Below are 23,883 nucleotides of genomic sequence, written 5' to 3' on the forward strand. Positions count from 1 at the left end.
GTAGCATCATAGGGACTTGAGGAGCCATGTCAATGTTTGAGTATAGGAGTGACAGGATCTAAAGTACATTTTAGTAGCTCACTGATTGTGTTTTTGAGAATAGACTATAAGAAGTCACAGGTAGAATCAGGGGACTTCTTAGGTCACTGGTGTAGCATTCTAGGTAAGAGACAGTAATGAGGACTCAATCTAGGATTGTAGCCGACGAGTTAGCGAGAAGTGGTTTGGTTCTGATATAGCTGAAGATAGAGCCAAGAGAACCTTCTGCTGGGTTGAAATTGAAGTATGAGAGAGGGGAGTGAAACTTATACAAAATGATAGTGAACATAAACTGTAATTGGAAACTAATTTTTTTAAAGTATGAGAGAAGGAATTTGTGGAAAACTCCAGGTTTTCAGCCTGAGCAACCAATTGGTAGGATGGAGTTGCTGTCAGCTGTCCAGGGGAAGGCTGCGGGTGAAGCATCTTTTGCTAGTGAAGACCAGAAGCTCAGCTTGGGGTGTATGAATCTGAGCTGTCTGGTGGAACTACGTGGAGATGTCAAGTCAGCAAGAATTCTAGAGATGAGTATGAGCTTGATATGCGAATCTGAGGATCAGCAGTCTATAGATGATATTTCGAGTCAGAGGACTGAATGAGATCACCAAGAAAGTGAACACAGATAGAAAAAAATGAGAAAAATGAGCCTTCCAACACTCTGTCATTAAGAAATCTGGAAAAAGTGGAGGGACCAATAAAGGGACAACAATAAAGAGTGACCAGTGAGGTCTGACATGAGGACATCCAGGAGAAGTGTACATCAGTGAGCACAGAGACATTAGCTGTGTCAGATGTTGGTGGTAAGTAAAATGAGGACTGAGAATTGACAACCTGAAAATAAAATTATCCACTAGTTGGTCAGTTAATGAGAGAAGCCAGTTTAAGAAGGGGATCATGGGAAATGCACATTTTATTTTAATTTAAAGCATATAAAGTGATATTCCACTAATTTTTGGGTAGAAGTCTTCATTTTAGTGTATTTCTACGGTTGAAGTTCCACATACTATTCTTGTTTGAACAGACCACACCTTTCATGCTTCACGTATGATTTCTAGTGTTTGAGGACTTAAGCATACTTGTTAGCGGACAGAGGATTTGGGAATAATCACATGTGACTAAGCATATAATTCAGTTTGTAAGGATGGAAGTGCAGGGAGTGCTGCCCACCTAGGTGGGACCTCAATCAGTTGGTGTCAGAGAGAGATTAGAAAGATCATTTTAGAAGCACTGTCTGCCATTTATCAAATTCTTACTAGTACTTACCATATAATTGTATGTTAAATTCATTTAAAATGTACACACCTTGATTGTACTTTCCTTCCATTTTATAGAAGAAATTGGGGTATAGAGAGATCAAGGTAAGCTCTCCCAGCTAATAGAAGGCTGACCTTGAGGCTGAGAACAAGGTTGTATGGCTGAAGCCACTATTCTAAGCACACTGACCTATAGAACTATGTGTATGTTACATGCCATTGGGTCAGCTACTCCTGGCAACCCTATGAATAGTGGTACCCTCAATGTCCTGTCCTCAACAGCCCTGCTATGCCCCTGTAGACTCACGCTGTAGTTTCTTTTATATAAATGTTGCTTATGTTTCTATAACCTGCCTCAATGAAGGTGAAGAGAATGAACAATACAGAGAATTCAGGGTCCAGAGAGGGCCCTAATTTTCTCAGATTTTTTTTAAAGAACTTGAGAATCTTGCTGAAGGGAAAGAGTCAATGAAGTAGAAAAGGCCAAAGATACAAGGAAAGATAATCAGTTCAAGCAACCTGGTTCCAAAGAAAGCGTGAAGATATAGATGAAAGACCAAAGTGTACTCCAGTATTAAGAACATTGAATTAATGTTATTTAATGAAGTATTGAAGCTGCCCTTCTGTTTGGTTATAAAATGTTCACGTTTGCTTATTTCATAGAATCATTTTGCTGTTTTTCTATCAGAATTTTTTAAATTTCTAATTCCCTTATTCTTCTAACAGATGCTCTTAAAATACCCTTAAGGATTTCAGTGGGTGAGATTCAACCAGGCAACTATGGTTCCGATGACTTTGAATGTGAAAATACAATAGGTGCTCTAAGTATCCGCAAACAGACATCCTGGGATGATTTTTCAAAAGCAGTGAGTCAAGCTCTGACAAGTCATTTCAAAGCCATCTCTTCTGATGAATGGTGGAGTCTGGAAGATGTGACGGACAATAACACCACTAGCTCCAGCATCGGCCTCAGTGCAAGCAGTGTGCAATCCATCATGCTAGGTATCAACAATCCTGCAATGAAGGGAAAGTTAGATTTTCAGGTTCATTTATGTTTATGGGCTTCATAACCTGAGACTTAGTTTACTGATTAAACACATTAAAAACTCACTTGTGGCAGCTGCTGGTGCTGACACTTGAGTATTCACAATGCAGCCATTACATAACATTAGTATAAAAATGCTTTTATGCCTCAGATGATACTCAGAGAGTAAAGAACATGAAAGCCCTCGGTGCGGTATTGTGATTGCACTTGCTCTTCTAGATAAATGCATGAAACTAACCACATTACAGCTGCTTGCTAATGCACAGGTTCTGAACACCGCTCCAAATTTGTACTTGGGCTATTCCAGGATATCTGTAATCCATTAACACCTTACCTCCAAGGACAGGAGTCTTAATGAAGTCTAGAATTGGAAAAAGCATTTTAATGAAGATATATTCAAAGCTCCCACATGGGATGAATCAGAATGATAACTGGTTATTCCCGTTCAATAGGCTCCATGAAATAGCCTCTGAGGACCTTCTGAAAATAACATTTGCTTTCTCGTGAGCATAATAAGGGCTCTGTAAAGGCTAGTTATCCCTGGTTAGTTTCTTTTCTCTTAAACCAGGAGAACAGACATCTGCAGGAACCTGCTGCCACTATGCCAAAACTGTGCTGGGCGCTTTATAGCAGCACCTCAGTGGATCCCTGCAGCAGGCTCATTGTACAGATAGCTAGACAAGTTACACGATGACCTTCCTGAAGGCACAGCTAACGAGTGAATGAGACACGACTCAAACCCCAGTCGACCTGGTAGGAAAGCCTGTACACTTTCAACAGCACCATGTTGCAAAAGCATGGTCCAGTTTGAGGGAAGGGTGCTTTTCACCATGCTATTAATGTGTAGGCTTGTTATAGTAAAAAGTGTCTTTGTCAGTTCACTCACAAATGCTAATTCACTTTCAAAACATATATTACTGCTAGATTTTAAAGTAAATTATTCACAGCCATGCCAGCATGGCTCAGTGGTTGAGCGTCAGCCTATGAACCAGGAGGTCACGTTCGATTCCCAGTCAGGGCACAGCCAGGGCTCGATCCCCAGTGTGGGCGTGCAGGAGGCAGCCAATCAGTGAGTCTCTCTCATCACTGATGTTTCTATCTCTGTACCTCTCCCTCTCTGAAGTCAATAAAAATATATAAAGAATAAATAAAGCAAATTATTCACAACTTCATTTTATGGCTCTTTGGCATTTTATGGCTCTTTGGCAATAATTTTTATTAAAATCACCATAATTATCACAAAATACATATAGTTAAATAATTGCATTGAGAAAAGAAATCAGAAAGGATTCTCTGGGTCACATTTTGCCCATTAAACGGAGTGTTATTCAAGGGGTAGGTTAGCCTTAGGGGTCTAATAAATGAAGTCAGCACAGCCATGTTTTGAAGGTAATGAGCCCCTATATCAGCCTTCATCCAGTTAATCTGGAAACTGACAAAGGCCACTGGGTATTCACAACCAGTGGATAGATTTACCTCTGAGCCATGGTTTCTGTTCATACTCATCAATGAGGGTGAGGTACTCCAGTAGAATTCCAGGTCTAAAACCATTGATTTTTGTGGGTGCTGGGCTTCATTTAGCACCTGGCTGTAACCACTTATAATTAGTAACTACACTATTATTGTTATTAATATATGCATATAAGGGATTTTACTGTGTTGATAACCCAAGCTAGATTAAAAGGACCCAGGCTAACAGATAACAGGAAGTTACAGGTGGGGTAGGCACCTGTATGTTAGGACATGCTGAGAATGGGTATCTAGGAATTGATCTGTGGAAGGGAAGAGAGGAAAAAAAGTTCTCAAGAGGGCCCAGACTGTGGGAAGGCTTGTCTTATCCTGAGCACCTGAGGTTATGTGTGTGTGCTTTCTGGAATCTAAAGATTTGCTGGAGAGGGAGGCAGGGACCGGGTTCAGAGTGCGTGGCCTTTATGAAGCAGGCACTGGAAGAACTACAAAAGTCCCTTCTTAGGACAGCTTTGGAGAAGCCTGTAGTTTGAAGGTCTTCCTCTTGACCTTCAACAAAAGTTCACTCCCTGTGACCATTCACAAATTCTGTACATGCCTTTGGATTCCTTAGAGTTCTCACAGAGGAGATCATTCATCAACCCTTATAAGAAAAATTCCTTTTCATCTTCTGACATTTTCATTTTTTTGAACTAGGAGATGTGCCATGGTCAGTGGGTCAGAGCCACACCCTGCCCCTGTGGGACTTCATGAAAAAGAATAAAGCAGAGCAAGTCACTGTGCTTTTGTCAGGTAAAGATATTCTAAACTGAAATAACGTTGACTGAGCGTTTGTTTTATGATTGTTTCGAAGTACCAGTTCTTAAACCTGCATGTTTTTGTCCTGCATTCTCTAGCCATGCGTATATGACTCCCACTGCTAACTAATCAGTGTTCTTTGGAACAATGAGAGGAAAAATCAAAAGCCAAGTTGTTGACACCGGTGGTGATGTCTTGATTGTTGATTCCTATGATTTTGATTGCATCTCATTAGGAATAAACCAGAGGCCAAACTGGTGTGCTGATAAGAGAGTGACAGAAAGTTAAAAGAAGTTTGTTACTGTCAAGTACAGTGTATGATTAATATGATCATTATAATGGTACAAATTAATGTGTAGTGAGTACCTACTATGTGTTAAGCCCTGTTGTGTATGGCACATTAAAAGTATAAATTCACTAAACCCTTATAACAACCCAAGGGGATACATATTTCTGTTTATCCTCATTTTTATATACAAGGAAATTGAAGGGTATAGATATCATCATGTACTTACTAGACTTGGGAATGGAGTCTTTACAATTTCAAGTAATAAAGTTTGATTTTGTTGTTTTAACTATACTTATTGAGGTTTTAAAAAAAGTGTGAGACCATCCTAGAAAATCCCTTTGGGCTCAAGCAGTGTATTGAGAGAATAGCAGAACTTACGGGAGGGGGTTCGGAGGGAAGGAGTTAGAGAAGAGACCTAAAGGGAGACCCCAGTCTGGTCAGCATGGCTCAGTGGTTGAGCATCGACCTATGAACCAGGAGGTCATGGTTCGATTCCCGGTCAGAGCACATGCCCGGGTTGCAGGCTTGATCCTACGTGTTGGGCATGCAGGAGGCAGCTGATCAATGATTTTCTCTCATCATTGATGTTTCTATCTCTCTCTCTGAAATCAATAAAAATATATTTTAAAAAATGAAAAATAAGGGAGACCCCAGACCTGTGCATTAATGCCGGGCAAGGCTAGAACTTTCCAAGGATTGGAACTAAGCTCTGCTAACATTTGCTTATAAACAGTAAAATATTGAATCCAGCAACCAGAGCCAATGTTCCTCTGTATTTTTCCTTCTTGCAGGTCCTCAGGAAGGCTGCCTCAGTAGTGTGACGTACACATCTATGATCCCTCTTCAGGTGCTGCAGAACTACCTAAGGCTGGTAGGTGGATGTGTTATAGGCACCTCTCACCGACACCCGAGAGCTGTTCCCGTTCAGGACAGCCCCCTGACCCGTGAGAGAGGGCCATCCCCAACCTTGATCCTTGTCTTCTCATATAAATGAATTTATATGAGAGACCTTGACTGCATTGTGAAAAGCCAATTTATTAAAGCATGCACCTTTATTGAAAAAGCAAAGCAAGCAAACCTATACATCTGGCTTATGAAGCACAGAAGGGCTCTCAGCTAATCTGAAGAGCAAGTTGGGTGGTGGTCTGAGGTGTTATATACCCTCCTGTCTACAGGTCTCAAAATTCCTCCGCTGACTATTTTGGTACAGATTCATTCTCAAGGTCCTACCCCCCCCTTTTTTTTTTACTTTGTTGTGGCCTCCTCAGAATTCATGAAAAGCACCTGGCAACTTTATCTTGCCAAGCCTTGAGACTGCTGGCTCCTCGGCCTAGGGAGTAAAACTGCCCTTTTTTCCTTTCCCCTTTCCCCCTCCCTCTCTGCATTCTCTCATTAGGGAGTTTTTCTTTAACCATTTGCTCTGTGTCCTTGCTGGGGAAGATGTTAGTTACAAGCTGGCTGCAGATTGCCCAGACTATTAGGCCTTGTTTTACCTTTCCTGCCTCGTTTCCCCATCTGTGAGTGTTAAAATCAGAGCAAGAGGAAATGGTCTGTCCCTCACTAGTACTTGACATCAAATAACGAATCAATATGGAAGAGAATGGCTGTAAATATCAAGATGCCTTGCTATAAACTTTTATAATTGAAAAATGAGTAAATGTCTAAGCATTAATTAGTGTATTGATGTAGCCACTTTAACAGAAATCAAAAAATTACAGCTTACACAGTGTGAGAAGTTTATTTTTTCAAATACAGAAGGCCTAGCAGGTGACAGATCCGGGGAGGGCGAAGGTGCCGGGAGACCTTCTCTCAGTGCTACTCTATCCCCTGAGCGTCACCACTGCATAACCAGGCTCATGCACGAGGGAGAAGAGCCTGGAGGGCAAGCCTCTGCCTTTCAGGGGGGCGCACACATCATTCCTGTCCACACCCACGGACCAGAACTTAGACATGTCCAGGTGGGACTGGCACATGTGGTTTTTGACTGCGCAACCCTGTTAATAGTAGGCAGCTCTGGTACTAAAAGGCAGAAGTAGGGAGTATGGTTATCAAGAGGAAGTAGCAAATTCTCAATACAAAGTGGATAAATGTAATGCTTTGTATTTGCTCAGTACAGTGGAACCTTGGTTCTCGAACTTAATTCATTCTGGAAGGCTGTTTGAGACACGGTTTATTCAAAAACCAAATCATTTTTTCCCCGTTAGAAATGAAGTAAATTGAATTAATCCGTTCCAGATCCCCAAATCATTCCCTGCTTTAACCTTTCTTATATACAGAACATGTCTAATGTAGCATTTAATCTATAAACAAACTTCTTTTCTTAAATTTATTGAACGACTCCCTACTGGCCTTAAATCACTTTCTGCATTCGTTCCAAGGGTGCAGCAGCTTCACTTGTTTACATGTCATTGCCTCTGAAATACTGCCACCAGCTAACTGCTTTTTGTTTATACAAATCAACAATTTTTCTATCTCTTCCATTGCCTGTGATCTTTGTTTGGTAAGCACTTTCATACCCTTAGCAATATCAGCACCCTTGATGGCCTTTTTATTTTTCAAAATTGTGCTAATCATCCATTTCACCAGCAACGAAAGAAAAAAAAATATTCATAGCACAATTTTCTGAGATGTTAACAACATAAGATTTAGCAGTAACCTGACACACATTCTCTCCTTTATTTGTGACCTGAGAGAAGCTTTTTGATAACATCGACATGAAAGGGTTGTCAGGTCAAGAACTGAAGTTGTGTTCCAAATGGAGACATGTTTTCCGTGAACAACTTGGTTGAGAACTGAATTGTTCGAGATGGGAGACATTTGAGAATCAAGGTTTGACTCATTAGATGCCAGGCAATATTTGTTCCGGAAAACATCCCTCTGAGGTAGATAATAATAGCACCCATTTTATAGACAAGAAAACTGAAGCAGAGTGAGGTAACAAGGCCACATAGCTAGTGAGTGATGAAGCCAGGATTATGCGTTCCCTGATATAGGTGGTGTCTGTGTGTGAGAGATCTATCTGAAACTAAGATATTGATGGTGTAAAACATTAACTAAACAATCATTTTGTTTACTGCCTTAATTTGGAAGGCTTTTTTTAAAAAAATGAATGGGTTTGACTATGACCCTTTACAAAAATTGTGTTATTGACCATGAATTGGTATATTTGCTCCTGATGAAAAGAAATTGTGTGTGTGATCAGAAAATTTTTATTATTTAATATAATTGAAGTTGTAAAAAGTTAGCCTTTTTTCCTGTTCTCATATGTTAGCACTCAATTTCCGAGGATTTAATATAGAATTTTAAAAAGCATTAATAATCTCTACTGTAGTAAATAGTATATTTTGTAGTTCACTCTTACTCTTTCAATAAACATAGGATTTTAAATAAAATGAAAATATACCAGTTTTCATAATCTTAAAATCTAGGTGAAACAAACATTTTTGTGTCCAATAATTTGTAAAATATAACCAGGTCACTGGGTCAATGTACTAGCATACAACTTTAACAATTTCTAGCAGCAAAACACCTGGAGTAGCGATTAATAAATGTATTCATTGGATTGTAGAATAATCTCTTTGTACGAAATTATTTCTATTTTTTTAAAAAAAATCTCTATAGTTCAAGTGCAAGCAAACATGAAAGATATCAAAGATTTTATTTATCTCCATGTTTCCTATTGGCATCAGGTGCAACTGGAACCTTACTAATTGCAACAAAAATGGATTCAAAGGCAGCCTCCAAAGAATCAGCAGCTGTGGCTCCTTAATTAGTGTTGTGTGAGTCAAAGATTGTTGCTGCTTTGGAAATCATAATGGATTCCAGTGTTTTTCTACCTTTTTTTTACCAAGAATTTTGGCATAATTAGCAGGTATAAATCCTGCTGTTTGATCATCAGGACTAGCCAGACATCCTGAGGAAAACAAGCATTGAAAGCCATTTATTGATCTAGTTGGGATTACAGTGGGGCCTTGACTTACGAGTGTCCGACTAACGAGTTTTTTGAGATACCAGCTGTCTCTCCGCCGATTTTTTGCATTGAGTTGATAGAGTAATTTGAGTTAATGAGCTCCTTAACGAGCTCCTTAACGAGCTCAGTCTCGGAACGAATTAAACTCCTAAGTCAAGGCCCCACTGTAACTGTAAAAGCAGCTACAGTCGAATGGAAACATTCAAAAGCCTTACAATTTAGGAAAGATGGTGTCTTCTCAATCTGATATGTTCACTTTTTTCTTTGCTAGTTGTTGTTCTTTCTCTAATGCATCAAAGTAAGCCTGTGGGTTTTATACAGATGGGAAGGAGATCTGTCTCATTCCTTTGTATAAATGAATGGTGGAGTTGTGTCACCAACTAGTTTTCAGGAATGTGAGCCTCATGCTCTCAGTGGAGTCAGTTCCTACAACCACTTCCTTCTCCCTCCCCCTCCTCAGCATCTCTGTACCAGACAAGATTATGACTCAGAGCTTCTCATTCACCTGTTTAGATGATTAAATGAATGAAAAGCAATGCAACTGAATTACAACTGCATATTAGCCTTGTCTGAGTAGATCTGTCAAATGAAATATTTGTTAGTCACATTCCAATTGCAATTAAGCATGTACCTCCTGATGCATAAGACATAATTTGACTATGAGGGACCAACAAACCAGAGACTACTAGATGAACACTGTTGTTACCTCTGTTCTCAATTGAATGAGTGTACAGAAAGGGCTTTTTTAATCTAACAATTCTTGGATGAAGATAAAAAATAAACTCATTTTAGCAATCACTTCAAAATTTAAAGTGAGTGAGGCAATAATATCTTATATAATAAAAGTCTAATATGCAAATCGACCAAACGGCAGAACAACTGGTCACTATGACGTGCACTGACCGCCAGGGGGCAGACACTCAACGCAGGAGCTGCCCCCTGGTGGTTAGTGCACTTCAGGGAGCACCGCTCAGCCAGAAGCCCGAGCTGGGTTCATGGCTGGTGAGCGCAGCGGCAGTGGCAGGAGCCTCTCCTGCCTCCGCAGCAGTGCTAAGGATGTTCGACTGACGGCTTAGGCCTGCTCCCCGCCTGGACTGCGAGAGGGCGCAGGCCGGGTTGAGGGACCCTCCACCCCGAGTGCATGAATTTCATGCACCGGGCCTCTAGTATATTATAATAGTTGTCAGTGTTTCTTCTATCATAAAAGAGTGTAAACCCCTTAAGGAGATAGACCATATGTTATGCATATTTGTATCTTGTTTAGTTATTTAATTCAGTTGTTTGACAGCTATTTATTGAGAGCCTCCTAAATGCAGGCAGTTTTAGGAATGTAGGATATAGCTATGTGTAAATAAGATGCATTCCCTAAATGCATGGAGCTTACATTCTAGTGGGGAAGACGTATCAAAAAACAAATGCATAAATACCTATAATGTGAGGCCAGCACTAATTACAACTCTAGAGGGAAATAAAGAAGGAAAGGAGATAAAGCGCAAATGGAAGGAATGGCAGAAAGTGCTTTGGATGGAGTTGGTAGGAAAGACCTTTATGCGGTGACATATAAACAGAAGACCACGTGAAGTGAAGGCCTGTGGAGGGTGTTTAAAGCAGAGGGAATAGCAGGTACAAAAATACCTAACCTGGCAGTGAGGTCTGAGAGAGAACCAGAAGCCAGGTCATGCACCATACTTTTGTCCATATCCATGAGTTCTCTCTCTCTCCCTCTCTTTTTTTTTTTTCTCAATGCCCCTCCCCAACACCCTCTACCAGAGCTGTTTGCCTGTTCTTTATCCATGAGTCTGCCTCTGTTTTGCTTGGTAGTTCACTTTGTTCATGGCAAGGACTTTGAATTTTAGCCCAGGTGTGATAGGAAGCCACTGGTAGGATTTGAGCCAGAGAGTGACATATCCACTTAGTGCCACAGTAATTACAAGGCACACTCGTGTGTCTTTGAGTTGTTGAAAATCTGTACAATAAAAAGCAAGCCTAGTGATATCTGACTTTTAATGAGTATTTAATGTATGCCAAATTCTGTTCTAAGTATATAGATTGTCCCATTTGATCATTCTATGAGTAGGTACTTATACCACTTACTCCCATTTACAGATGAATAAACCAAGACGCAAAATAATTTGCTTAAGAACCTCAGGAAGTGGTGGAACCTAGGGAGCTGAACTTAGGCGGTCTTCCATTCTCATATATGTAATCATAGTTTATACTAGTTATTAACCTGTTGGTTAAGAAAGAATTGCAGTAGCCAGTTCTCACTATGTATGTAAATGTGTTCTATAAAATGCATGTATTAAAGCCCTTATGCAGAAAACCAAATGGAGCGAAGACTTTAAATCAGGCTTTTAAAATAAATGATGTTATTTTTAAATACTTTCATTAAATAGTTAAATAAATACAAATACATTTTAAATCTCTATCCTTGAATTTATAAGGACACATTTAACTTATTTGAGTTCTTAATCACTAATTATTTATAACAGTTGAACTTTTTGCATTAGCTCAAATTTATCTCTTAACCAATTTGTAATTTTTATTAGCTTATTCTTAACTTTTCTGCTAGTTTATTTTATTCCATCACCATGTATCCCCTCTATGCCTTCTTCCACCTCTACCTACCCCCTACCCACTGCACCCCGCCCCTGGCAATCACCATACTTTTGTCCATGCCCATGAGTTCTCTCTTTTTTTTCCTCAACCCCCCTCCCCAACACCCTCTCTACCAGAGCTGTTTGTCTGCTCTTTATCCATGAGTCTGTCTCTATTTGGCTTGATAGTTCACTTTGTTCATTAAATTCCACATGTGAGTGAAATCATATGGTACTTGTCTTTCTCTGACTGGCTTATTTCGCTTAGCATAATGTTCTCCAGGTCCATCCCTGCTGTCACAAAGGGTACAATTTTCTTCCTTTTTATAGCCGAGAAGTATTCCATTATGTAAATGTACCACAGCTTTTTTATTCACTCATCTACTGATGGGTACTTGGGCTGCTTCCAAATCTTGGCTATTGTAAATAACGCTGCAATGAACAGAGGGGTACATATATTCTTTCAAATTAGTATTTAGGGTTTCTGTGGATAAATACCCTGAAGTAGAATTGCTGTGTCATAAGGCAGTTCCATTTTTAATTTTTTGAGGTAACTCCATACTGTTTTCCACAGTGGCTGCACTAATCTGCATTCCCACCAACAGTGCACAAGGGTTCCCATTTCTCCACATCCTCACCAACAAACACTTCTTGTTTGTTGACTTATTGATGATAGCCATTCTGACAGGCATGAGGTGATATCTCATTGTAGTTTTACATTGCATCTCTCTGATGATTAGTGATGTTGAGCATCTTTTCATATGTCTATTGGCCATCTGTGTGTTCTCTTTGGAGAAGTGTCTATTCAGGTCCTTTGCCCATATTTTTTTAAAAATATATTTTATTGAATTTTTTACAGAGAGGAAGGGAAAGGATAGAGAGTTAGAAGCATCGATGAGAGAGAAACATTGATCAGCTGCCTCCTGCACACCTCCCACTGGGGATGTGCCCGCAACCAAGGTACATGCCCTTGACCGGGATCGAACCCGGGACCCTTCAGTCCGCAGGCCGACGCTCTCTCTGCTGAGCCAAACCGGTTAGGGCTGCCCATTTTTTAATTGGATTGTTTGTTTGTTTTTGTGCTTATTCTTAATTTTTTATTTTAATAATTCAGTGACTATAAATGATTATTATATTAGAAAAATACTTGATTAGGTCACCCTAATCTAAGCCCTATTTTAACATGTAGGGCTCTGAATCCCTCAGGATATAATCCATGAGATTCTTCCATCTATTGGCTGTCCACTCCAATCTTCGCTGGGAGATTATACTTAATCTTCATACATCCCAAGATAAATTTGCTATGTTTACATAAAAATGAGGTCATAAGTGATGGTTTTGTATCTAAGACAGACCACCATAGCTCCATCAATCTCTTTAGCAAATGCCAAGGTCCAGCCTGATTCATTTCAGGGTGTAGAAGAGCAAGGCTGGGTAAGGTCCCAGTGGAAGGAGGAAGCTGCTTCCTTCATGTGAAGAAGAGGTGGCTTCAACACCAGTGGATCTTTAGGTTCCTGTGGTCGTGGTGGAAGATTCTGGCCAGTTGGGCTAGTGTCAGCCCAGAGGAGGGCTGGAGCAGGAGGAGTTCATAAGAGCGGAGCCTGGGTGACAAGGGAGGGTTATGTTCAAGATATCTCTAGTTTTATCTTTTTATTTTTTTCAAATATTTTTTAATACATTTTATTGATTTTTTACAGAGAGGAAGGGAGAGGGAGAGAGAGTCAGAAACATCGATTAGAGAGAAACATCGATCAGCTGCCTCCTGCACACGTCCCACTGGGGATGTGCCTGCAACCCAGGTACATGCCCTTGACCGGAATCGAACCCGGGACCCCTCAATCCACAGGCCGACGCTCTATCCACTGAACCAAACCAGTCAGGGCTAGTTTTATCTTTTTAAATAGCTATAATACAGACCCAAATTATTATGTCTGTATTAATAAATGAGGGCCTAGCTTTATTTGAATTTAGTAGCCAAGTCTAAGCTTGGCTTTTACAGTTTCAACTAGGTAACTTTTAAAAACAGAAAATATGTGTGTGTCCATGTGTGCACTGTAATTTCTCTTGAATTTTATTCTCTTATTCCTATTCTATTAAGAGGGACCTTAGCAAATGGTTAAAACCTGCTCTAACAAGGAAGACTCCAGTTTTGTGACTTCTGATGCTGAATGTGCCAATATTGTTTGGGGGATTTAATATTAATAAACTGATAGTAACTGTCATCTGGGACGCTAAAGTCATATATGAACTATTTGTTTAAAATTGAGTGTCAAAGATGTCAGAATTACAGTCCTAGTGTCATCGGTGGGGAGCTCTCTGTGTCCCCATCTGTTGCTAGGGGACATGGGCTCCTTGCGATGTCACGAGAAAAAGGAATTTTTTGGGACTCGCACAGGAAAATGAGTGATATTTATTTGCATGGGTTAGACCCCTGAGTTTCCAAGGTCCTATTTCCTCCCGTCCCACCAATGAAATAAGTCCCGTTTGCTTTCAGCAGAGCTGGGATTAAGGCCGTTGCCCAGAGTTTTCATTCCATGTATGCATGTCCAGTCCAGCATCAAGCTGGCTTGCTTGTGTACCCAGCTGCAGTCCAGCAGTCCATTGCTTGTGGGGTCCACCATGTGGCTTCTAGGAGCATAGGCAGGAGCAAAGCCAGACAAACGAGAGAGCCAAGAGTGAGAGAATTCCGTTGTCTCAGAATTTTAACTTTCTCAGATTTTGCACACTTGCCATGGTTCCACCCCATCTGGCCAGTTATTTTTGTTACAGGCTAGAGTCTAGCCCAGGGGTGGGCAAACTTTTTGACTCGAGGGCCACAATGGGTTCTTAAACTGGACCGGAGGGCCGGAACAAAAGCATGGATGGAGTGTTTGTGTGAACTAATATAAATTCAAAGTAAACATCATTACATAAAAGGGTACGGTCTTTTTTTTTTTTTAGTTTTATTCATTTCAAACGGGCCGGATCCGGCCCGCGGGCCGTAGTTTGCCCACGGCTGGTCTAGCCGCTAGACTGACAGACACCTTCCCTACATCACCTGGATTTACTGTGCATGGTCCATGTTCCCTTTCCCCCAGTGATTTGCAGGGAATGGACCAGTGGTTCCCTGGGGAGTGTGAAATTGCAGCTTCCTGTTGAAGCTTGCCCAGGTGGCCATGCTTGTAATGTCTGGCCTCCCTTTTGCTCCTTTCCTATCTATACTAATAAAAGGGTAATATGCTAATTAGACCAGGTCAACCGGACATCTTCCAGATGTCCGACTTCCTTCCAGAGAAAGCCACGGTGATGGGGGCTGAGGCAGAGGCAGTTACGGGGTAATCAGGCTTGTAGGGGAGCAGTTAGGGTGCGACCAGGCCAGCAAGCAGAGGCAGTTAAGGGTGATCAGGCAGGCTGGCATGAGGGCAGTTAGGGGCGGCCAGGCCGGTAGGGGGGCAGTTAGGGGGCGACCAGGCTGACAAGGGACCAGTTAGGGGGCAATCAGGCCAGAAAGCAGAGACAGTTAGGGGCGATCAGGCAGGCAGGTCGAGTGGTTAGGAGCGATCAGGCAGGTCGGCAGGTGAGCAGTTAGGAGCCAGCAGTCCAGGATTGTGAGAGGAATGTCGGACTGCCAGTTTTGGCAGTCAGACATCCTCTGAGGGGTCCCAGGGGTCTCGTGCAGGCCGGGCTGAGGAACCCTGCCTCCCCCCCGCCCCCCCGCACAAATTTCGTGCACCAGGCCTCTAGTCATTAATAACTAGCTAATAACAATGGTAATGTTGCTGGAGGAATTTGTGGGCCAGATTTCCCAGACATGGCTAGGTGTGAGGTTCTTGGGGTATCACTGACATAAGCATTTTCAGAAGCCCCCACGGGAGAATGAGATGTGGTGAAAGGCTTTACTTGCATGGAGTTACATTCCCCATGTCCCTTAACCCAGTCCTGAAAGAGGGGCAGCTGGGATTCCAGTAAAGCCAAAAGGAGGGCCAGTGTCCAGAGCTTTCGTTCCATGTTGCAGCCGGGTCTAGTTCAGCATTCAGGCCAATTAAAGTCCATCAGTCCATTGTGTGGGTCCCATGTGGCTCATGGCGAATGCAGAGGAGCGTGCCCTGTGCGGCAAGAGCCAAGAGCATATGCTCCTTTGTCTAGGCCAGGGGTCCTCAAACTTTTTAAACAGGGGGCCAGTTCACTGTTCCTCAGACCGTTGGAGGGCCGGACTATAGTTTAAAAAAAAACTATGAACAAATTCCTATGCACACTGCACATATCTTATTTTGAAGTAAAAAAACAAAACGGGAACAAATACAATATTTGTATTTGCATGTGGCCCGCGGGCTGTAGTTGAGGATCCCTGGTCTAGGCGTTTAAATATCAAGGTTTGGCACCCTTGAAGTGACCGTGTCCAGTCCCTTCCCCCATTGATCAGTGGGGAGTGTTAAATTAGCAAAGCTGTTTAAATGGCATGCCTATATCATCTAGTCTTTCCTTTACTCCTTTCCTGCTAAAAAAATAGGCAGATTATTGCAATGTTATCAGTAACACTAGCTATAAAGCATGATACATTAAGCTATAGCCATCCCAATTTTATTGGCTTGGGGAAGACCTTTTATTTTTCATTCTTTTTTGAGTTCAACATCTCACCGCAATCTGGCCTAAAGTGGTCTCAAGACAGTAGAAGCTTTTCCTCAGACTCTGACAAATAAAACTTCCAATAAAAGGTTAAGTTTATTGCTCTAAAATTATGCCACTAGTCTGAAGCCACATTACAGGTGCCACATTGACCGTAGTGGAAACAATAGCTCTTCTGGTAAACTCCTTTCAGCAGAAAAACACTGTGGAGGGAAAAAATAAAAGTATGGGTGGGCCTTTGTTGAGGTCATTGTTCCCAATTAATCCAGAATTCATTTGCCTCACAAAGCACTAATTGACGTGTGCTTTCTGAATAGGCTGTGAAGACAAGAATAAAAGGGATTGGTACCAATTGTGAAAATAAGGCTTGTGTCCCTTTAGGAATAAGCCAAAAGGTCACACTGTAAGCATGCACTTAGATAATTCTGGCAACTACAATTCACCTTTTAGAAGTTAACTTTGATTTTATTTTTTCAAAGAATATATCTCAACAGGATTAAAATATTTAACTCCCACCCCCAAAAATCTGTCTGCTTTCCATCTACCTACTGTCTGTCTTTAGTGCCCTCTGCTGGAAGCACGTAGCATGTATATTTATTATACCTCAGACCTTGCTATTTAGAGAAATATAAGAGATAATGCTAGAATAGATAAATATGTTTTCTTGGCATAGCTTTGCATGTTTTCGCCAGTCTTGGTAGAGCAATAGGCTCCCAGCAATTTTTTTGTTGTTGTTGTTCAGAACTTATAATGTAACCAACACAGTTACATCATTTGACGAGATAGACAAAATAACATTAACAAAAAAACTGATAATACCTGAAATGAGGAGAAACCTACTAATAGAATGCATTCATTAGAAGGTATGAATGACCTGGAAGTTTATACATTTGTTTTTCCCTTTATTTACTTACTTAGTTCACTTATGTATAGTTTATCTTTTTCCAGAAAGGATGTTAGTCTATGTGAACACAAAATGCTTACTGCTAGTGAATGGCCGAAATTTTAAATGGAGTGTTTCTTGCTTATATTTGTCAAGCCCCCACCAGTCTGAGAACAGATGAGCTATTCAGATTGAAGGCAGCTTATCTGTGAAGCTGGGTCTCTGGCTGTTATATGATCTCAAAATCAATCTTAAGAAAGTACAGGCGGTTTGACAGGATAGCTGTAATGAACAGAGAGCACTGTTGTTTTCAGAAATAAGACAAGATTAAAGAGCAATACTACTTGAAGATCTCGAGTAGCATATTCCGTAGATCTTGAAATTCTGTATTGAGTTTCACTGGTGCAAAACAGTCTGTTCCTTGTGAGAGAATTTCCACCCACTAAGTCATGGCAGTTTGAGATTAACTTGGAGAGCTCAGGGTTTATGGTTTAAAATTGGACCTGGCTAGCGGTACCTAACATGCTATTTCCCACTTAAGTACTTTTGAAAAGTGACAAAACCTCACAAAAACGGAAAAATAGAACTGAAGTCTCCCTTTGGCAAGAATCTAGAAAAACTTTTTACTGCCTTTATAGGGGCAAGAGACTGTTAGGCCTACCTATTAGCAGCCAACTGGAAATTAGGTAGGAAAACACTTTTAATACCCTTCTAATGCTGGTGCAACTGTTACCGGCAATTGAACCTCGGTTCAGCAACCTCGGTACTTGAGTTCTGGCTAAGAAAGAATCCAGAACCAAGACAAATACAAGGGATCGAGGGGGTTGGGGAGGCAAAGGGAGAGGGAGCACCTTGGGGAAAGAAGGGGCTGGGCAAAGGCGAGGGGTGTTCAAGGGAGACCAAGAGCAAGTGCTGAGTCCCTTGTCTTGAGGGTATTTATCTGGAGACCCCAAGGGAGGATCTCAACAGAATATACATCAGCTTCCTGGGTGTGTCCCTGTCCTTTCAGGGTTGTGGTCTCTACTGATGGGTACCTGCCAGATCTACCACAGGTTAGGGGAGGTCCACACTGCAAGACCAGTGATATGAAAGGTCAGGGGTCTGTACCACATGGCGAGCTTTATGCTAGCGGGGGAAAGGTCACCCTGGGGGTGAGGTTCCACCCTACAATTGTCCATTGCTAGGCACCTTTGGGTATCTGGCCAAAGGTGCTAATGCTTGTATAACTGCCTACTACACCATTATCATCTTATTAATATTAAAAAAATAAAGCAAGATTTATACTAGTTAGAAAATTGAAGGTTTAGCAATAGTGGAATAGTATTTGAACCTAGAGAAAAATCATTGGTGGCTGCCAGATATGTTGTTTTTCAGAGCCTAAAACCCAGTCCCAAGTCCAGTATAAGGAGCCCCTTAAAGGACCACTTCTCTGTTTAGCTCATGGTCTGACACCTGGTAGTCAAGCCTCATTTTTCTCTCTTTTCCAGGAGTTCTCTAAACATGTCTTGGTCTCCTTAAAGGCCAAAGCTCAAGTCTTAAAGGCCCTGGGTAGGAAGGAGTTCCCTCTTCCTTCCATGCTAAGGCCTTTTCCTCAAGCCTTCCCTTCATATCCCAGAATCTGCCTTTCCCTGAGCCAGGGGCACAGTCACTGTCTTCACAGAAGTCCATCCCAGACACCCTCAAAAGATGCGGCCTGCCCTGGCTGTTTTGGCTCAGTGGATAGAGCATTGGCCTTCGGACTCAAGGGTCCCAGGTTCGATTCCGGTCAAGGGCATATACCTTAGTTGCGGGCACATCCCCAGGGGGGAATGTGCAGGAGGCAGCTGATCAATGTTTCTCTCTCATCGATGTTAATAACTCTCTATTCCTCTCCCTTCCTCTCTGTAAAAAAATTAATAAAAAATATTTTAAAAAATAGATGCGGCCTTCTGTGATCTCAAAGGGACAACTTCATCAGAGCACAATAGAACAACAGCAACACAAAGATACATGTGCATGTGTATCCTTACATTGTTCCATTCTAAATTATAAAGAGTAAACAGAGCCTTTGATGTTTACCATTTCTCTAAGTGTGGGTGGCTCAGTCTTCATACATGAGCTCCTCCAACAGTATCAGTTAGGTTGGCCCTTCACCTGCCCAGGTCCTTTACTGTAAGACCTTTCCAAGAAGAAAGCTTCTCCCAGGCATCTGGGCTGGGAGTGGGAGCTCATCCCTGGAATGATGAAGGTGGGAGAATGACCTGCCCTCCTCTTACTCCTGCCTTTGCCCTATGTAGAAGGTCATCAGCTTTTCATCCAGTATATGCTATGTCTCTATATGTTCTCAGATGAAGTAGGTATCCTTATACATAAGGATAAAGATTTTTTTTAATCCTGTAGGCATCCAGGTAGGATATTTTCCTTTACAAAGTAAAAGTGATCAGCCTCGCCCTAAATTTCTTTGCAACACCGAATTCCAAACTGGAATAATATAGGTAGCTGATCAAAGAGTGTATTTATACTCATCAAGATATCATTTACATAAAAAGTCAAAGATACTCTCTGATATACAATGGTTATAAAAAAGATTACAATCATGGATTCTTTTTTAATTATATGTTTATTGATTTCAGAGAGGAAGGGAGAGGGAGAGAGAGATAGAAACATCAATGATGAGAGAGAATTGTTGATCAGCTGCCTCCTGCACGCCCCATAGTGGGGATCAAACCCACAACCCAGGCATGTACCCTGACCTGGAATTGAACTGTGACCTCCTGGTTCATAGGTTGATGCCCAACCACTTAGCAACACCAGCCAGGCTGCTCATGGATTCTTAAAAAACATACAAATACACACATCAACTGTGCAAAGAAAAAAGCGAGAAGGAAACAGGTATTTGCAGTGGTTACTTTAGTGGTTTCTGTTCTGCTCCTTTGTGATTTTTTATATTTTCTAAAATCCTCTTAATGAGATTCATTGCTATTTTAATCACTGAAAAGTAAAATAAGCATTGGGAAAACTCAAAGATTATCTAAAAATTATACAACATCTGCAAGGGACAAAATATGCTAGGAACCCTGTTCCCAGCCAATATACTGAACTGAACATAGAGAATAGAACAAGGAGTTTTCTTTTTCATAAAATGCCATCTCTTGCTTTAACTATATAAACACTATGTAAAATACTATATAAGTATATAAATACAGTATTTGCCAGTGTTTCACATTAAAGTGAAAAGCATGATGTGCAGAACAAATAAAGCTAATTAATTAAAATATGATTTTTAATCTTTTGAAAGGCTGAGGACAATCAGACCACTTTTATTTTTCCTCTGAACTTAGCATTTCCATCTAAGCTCTCTTCTTGGTTTATTAATAGGTCGAGCAATATCATACTGTCATTTTCCATGGCCCAGAAGGAAGCTTGCAAGATTACATAGTACATCAGCTTGCACTCTGCATGAAGGTATTGATGACTTGCAGACCCTCTCCCTTTTTTGAAAACTTGAATGTGTGTAGAACTAACCACTCTGTTCCCTTGCCACAGCACAGAGAGATGGCTGCAGGATTCTCTTGTGAGATAGTGAGAGCTGAAGTGGATGCTGACTTCTCTAAGGAGCAGCTAGTAGACCTGTTCATCAGTAGCGGTAAGACCACTTCAGCAAACTGAATTATGATAACCAAAGGGCTTGCTCTTCAATGACGCCATTAAAAGGAAATGAACTTTGTTGCTTGGGGATACATTTAAGTCAACTTTTCAATTATTCAGGGGCCCTAGTTGGTTTGCCTCAGTGGATAGAGCGTCGGCCTGTGGACCAAAGGGTCCTGGGTTCGATTCCAGTCAAGGGCACGTACCTCAGTTGCAGGCTCCCCCCCACCCGGCCTAGGCCCTGATCCTGATCGGGGTGTGTGCAGGAGGCAACCAATCAATGTGTCTCTCTCACATCGATATTTCTCTCTGTCTTTCCCTCTCTTCCATTCTCTCTAAAAATTGATGGAAAATATCCTCAAGATAAGGATTTAAAAAAAAAGCATCTATGGCAGCGGTTCTCAACCTGTGGGTCGAGACCCCTTTGGCAGTCGAATGACCCTTTCACAGGGGTTGCCTAAGACCATCCTGCATATCAGATATTTACATTACGATTCATAACAGTAGCAACATTACAGTTATGAAGTAGCAACGAAAATAATTTTATGGTTGGGTCACAACATGAGGAACTGTATTTAAAGGGCCAGAAGGTTGAGAACCACTGATCTATGGGATGAAAATTGGAAACTCAGATGAATATTCGCAAAAAAATATTTTTGTGTATATATATATTATATCATTGCACTTATTGTACTTCCTGCATTGTCTTCCCTTCTTTTTCTTATCTTTTGTTTATAACTCATCTGATGTGAGTGCTGTATTACTGGCACCAGAGGTATACCAAGGGAGGAGGTGGTGGGAGCAGTCCGCCCTAGTGGGACTGAGAATGGCATCACTGCTGCTGTTTAGAATTGCATAGTGATCATGAAAAACACATCAGTTATGGTAATTTATTTTATTTATAAATTTTCTACAACCAAAACACCCTTTACCGCTGTACCAGGGGTGAACTGCTTTCTCCACGTCACCTTTAGTAAGCTATTGACCATGACTTTGCTAAACACATTGCGTATATTTCATCTCTGTGACAGCATATGCACGTAGGTATAATTCTCTTCATTTCAAAGGTGGGGAAACAGGCACAGAGAAGTTCAGTAACTTGCCACAACTACACAGTGGCAGAACCAGGATTAAATGTGTTTATTAATACAACATTTTCATGAAGTTCTATATTAGGTTTCAGAGCTTAAGACGCTAAGCTTCACCACAGGTGCAATTAGCATAGTCCTGCATAGCATAGCATGTCTAGTGACTATGGCACAAAACTGAAAGAACCAGACTCCAGTCTCCACTCGATTAGAGCTACAGAGAGCCCTGGGGAGCAGGTGATGGAGGGAAGCAGTTGCAAAATCCATGGAGGGAGCTTTGAAAAGCAAATTCACATCTCCCTTTTGGAGGAGGGGTGCTTTTCATCTTTGGGTGAGATCTGATGGTTAGGGCAACTGTTAACCATGCTTAGGAAGAAGGAAATAACCAACAGTTCCCAGATCAAGAAATAAAATTAAGCCGCAGCTGTGGGCATGAACCGAGGATTCCCAAACCTAGAAGCACATTGTGGGGACGAGAAAATCCCACTAGAATCTGAATGTTGCTGTGGTACCCAGCCTAGCCTTTGGTCAGAAACTAGTGAAAGTTAGCTACAGAAAGCTGTTTTCTCTGAAGATACTACTAATAATAGCTAACATTGATTAAGCTCTTCCTCTGGTAGGCCCTGATCTAAACAATCCTAATTTATAAACATGAATCATGAGAAAACAGGGTAAATACTTTGACCAAAAGATCTCACAGCTAGGACACAAAGGAGGAGTAGGACTCAAACCCAAGCATCTGACTCCTGAATCTTACCTTAATCAGTGCCAGGCACTATTCCTTAAAAACGCACCTGTGCCAACATGTCTGTTTCCCCCTTAGCTATGTAACAAAGGCCCCCTACATTTTTCAGCTTTGTCTTGTGTCATCTCAAAGTTAGAAGCTAAAGTCTTTTGTTATCTCCCTTTTAGATAGATAGCAACTACAGGCTGAATTCTGCTTAAGCTTAGCGAGCTAAAAACATAGGAGAGCAGTGAATTAGGTCATGAGGTGACCTCAGGTGGATGGCTCAGCATTTCTAAATCTCTGGGGAGCATCTTCTTAAAAAGAGCTCCTCTTCTTGGCTTCCAAATTTGCTGAGTGGCGCAAGTCTTTTGGCCCCTCACACTTGAAACTCAGGTTTTATTGACAAGCTTGAAAACCTAAATGACCCCAAGTGCCAACAAGCCACAGGAAGGGGTGAACTGACTGGGTGGGGCTAGGGGAGGAGGAGGGACATCTCCATCTACCTGAGGGCAGCTCTCAGCTCCAGCAGCTTGTTGCTGGCAGAAGTGTAGCGTCAGTGTCCTGAAATCTTATAATTTTTAGGAAAAAGCCGGAAGTCTAGGTATTCATGTAAAAATGTAGGGTTTCTTTCTTTCAATGTTGTCAACTATTTCAATTTTTTCTTAATATATTTTTATTGGTTTCAGAGAAGAAGGGAGAGGGAGAGAGAGATAGAAACATCAATGATGAGAATCACTGATTGGCTGCCTCCTGCACGCCCCCTACTGGGGATCGATCCTGCAACATAGGCATGTGCCCTCACTGGGAATGGAATCAGCGACCTCCTAGATCATAGGTCAATGCTCAAGCACTGAACCACACAGGCTGGGCTCAACTATTTCAATTTTTAAAGCAATATGAGGGCCACATAGAACCCCATGGTCTTCTCATTCATGGACCCCTCATCCCTCTCCCATAGCCAGTCCATGGTTATATCTTGCCAAGTTGGCCTCAATGCCCATCCCCAGTGACATCATCTTACCTTTGCCTCCTTTCCTACATCTCGTCTTCTTTTCTGTAAATGGCTGTCTGCCTACTGCTTCTCTTCCCTGAACGCCCCTCAGAGACCACCAGACCCTAAGTAAAAGCTCTCTGTGGTTCTTGCCTCCCAAGTTGCTTATTTGAACTTTATTTTTTTATCTAGATATAACATTGTGTATGATTATGGTGTATAATGTAATGCATTGATTTGCAAAACGATTACTACCATAGCATTTGCTAATACCGCCACCATGTCATATAATTACCCTTTTTTTGTGTGGTGAGAACATATTAGTTTACCCTTTGAGCAACTTTCAAATATATAATATGTTGTTAACCATAGGCACCATGCTATACATTAGATCCTCAAAATGTATTCATTTTATATTTGAAAAGTTTGTACCTTTGACCAACATCTCCTCATTTCCCCCAACACTCCCCAGGTGCTGCCAACCACCACTCTACTCTGTTTCTC

General features: G+C 41.4%; 1 protein-coding gene across 1 annotated transcript in view; it reads left to right on the forward strand.

Annotated features, from left to right (window-relative positions):
• The window catches only part of CTTNBP2 (cortactin binding protein 2), a 170,720-nt gene that overhangs the window by 106,751 nt on the left and 40,086 nt on the right, over positions 1–23,883 (forward strand). Inside the window, 5 exon segments of the mRNA XM_023763602.1 lie at positions 2,019–2,294; positions 4,501–4,596; positions 5,683–5,762; positions 20,304–20,390; positions 20,472–20,571. Of these exon segments, the coding sequence (XP_023619370.1) occupies positions 2,019–2,294; positions 4,501–4,596; positions 5,683–5,762; positions 20,304–20,390; positions 20,472–20,571 (639 nt within the window).

This window comes from Myotis lucifugus, unplaced genomic scaffold (genome assembly GCF_000147115.1).
Source record: "Myotis lucifugus unplaced genomic scaffold, Myoluc2.0 scaffold_293, whole genome shotgun sequence".
Lineage (NCBI taxonomy): Eukaryota > Metazoa > Chordata > Mammalia > Chiroptera > Vespertilionidae > Myotis > Myotis lucifugus.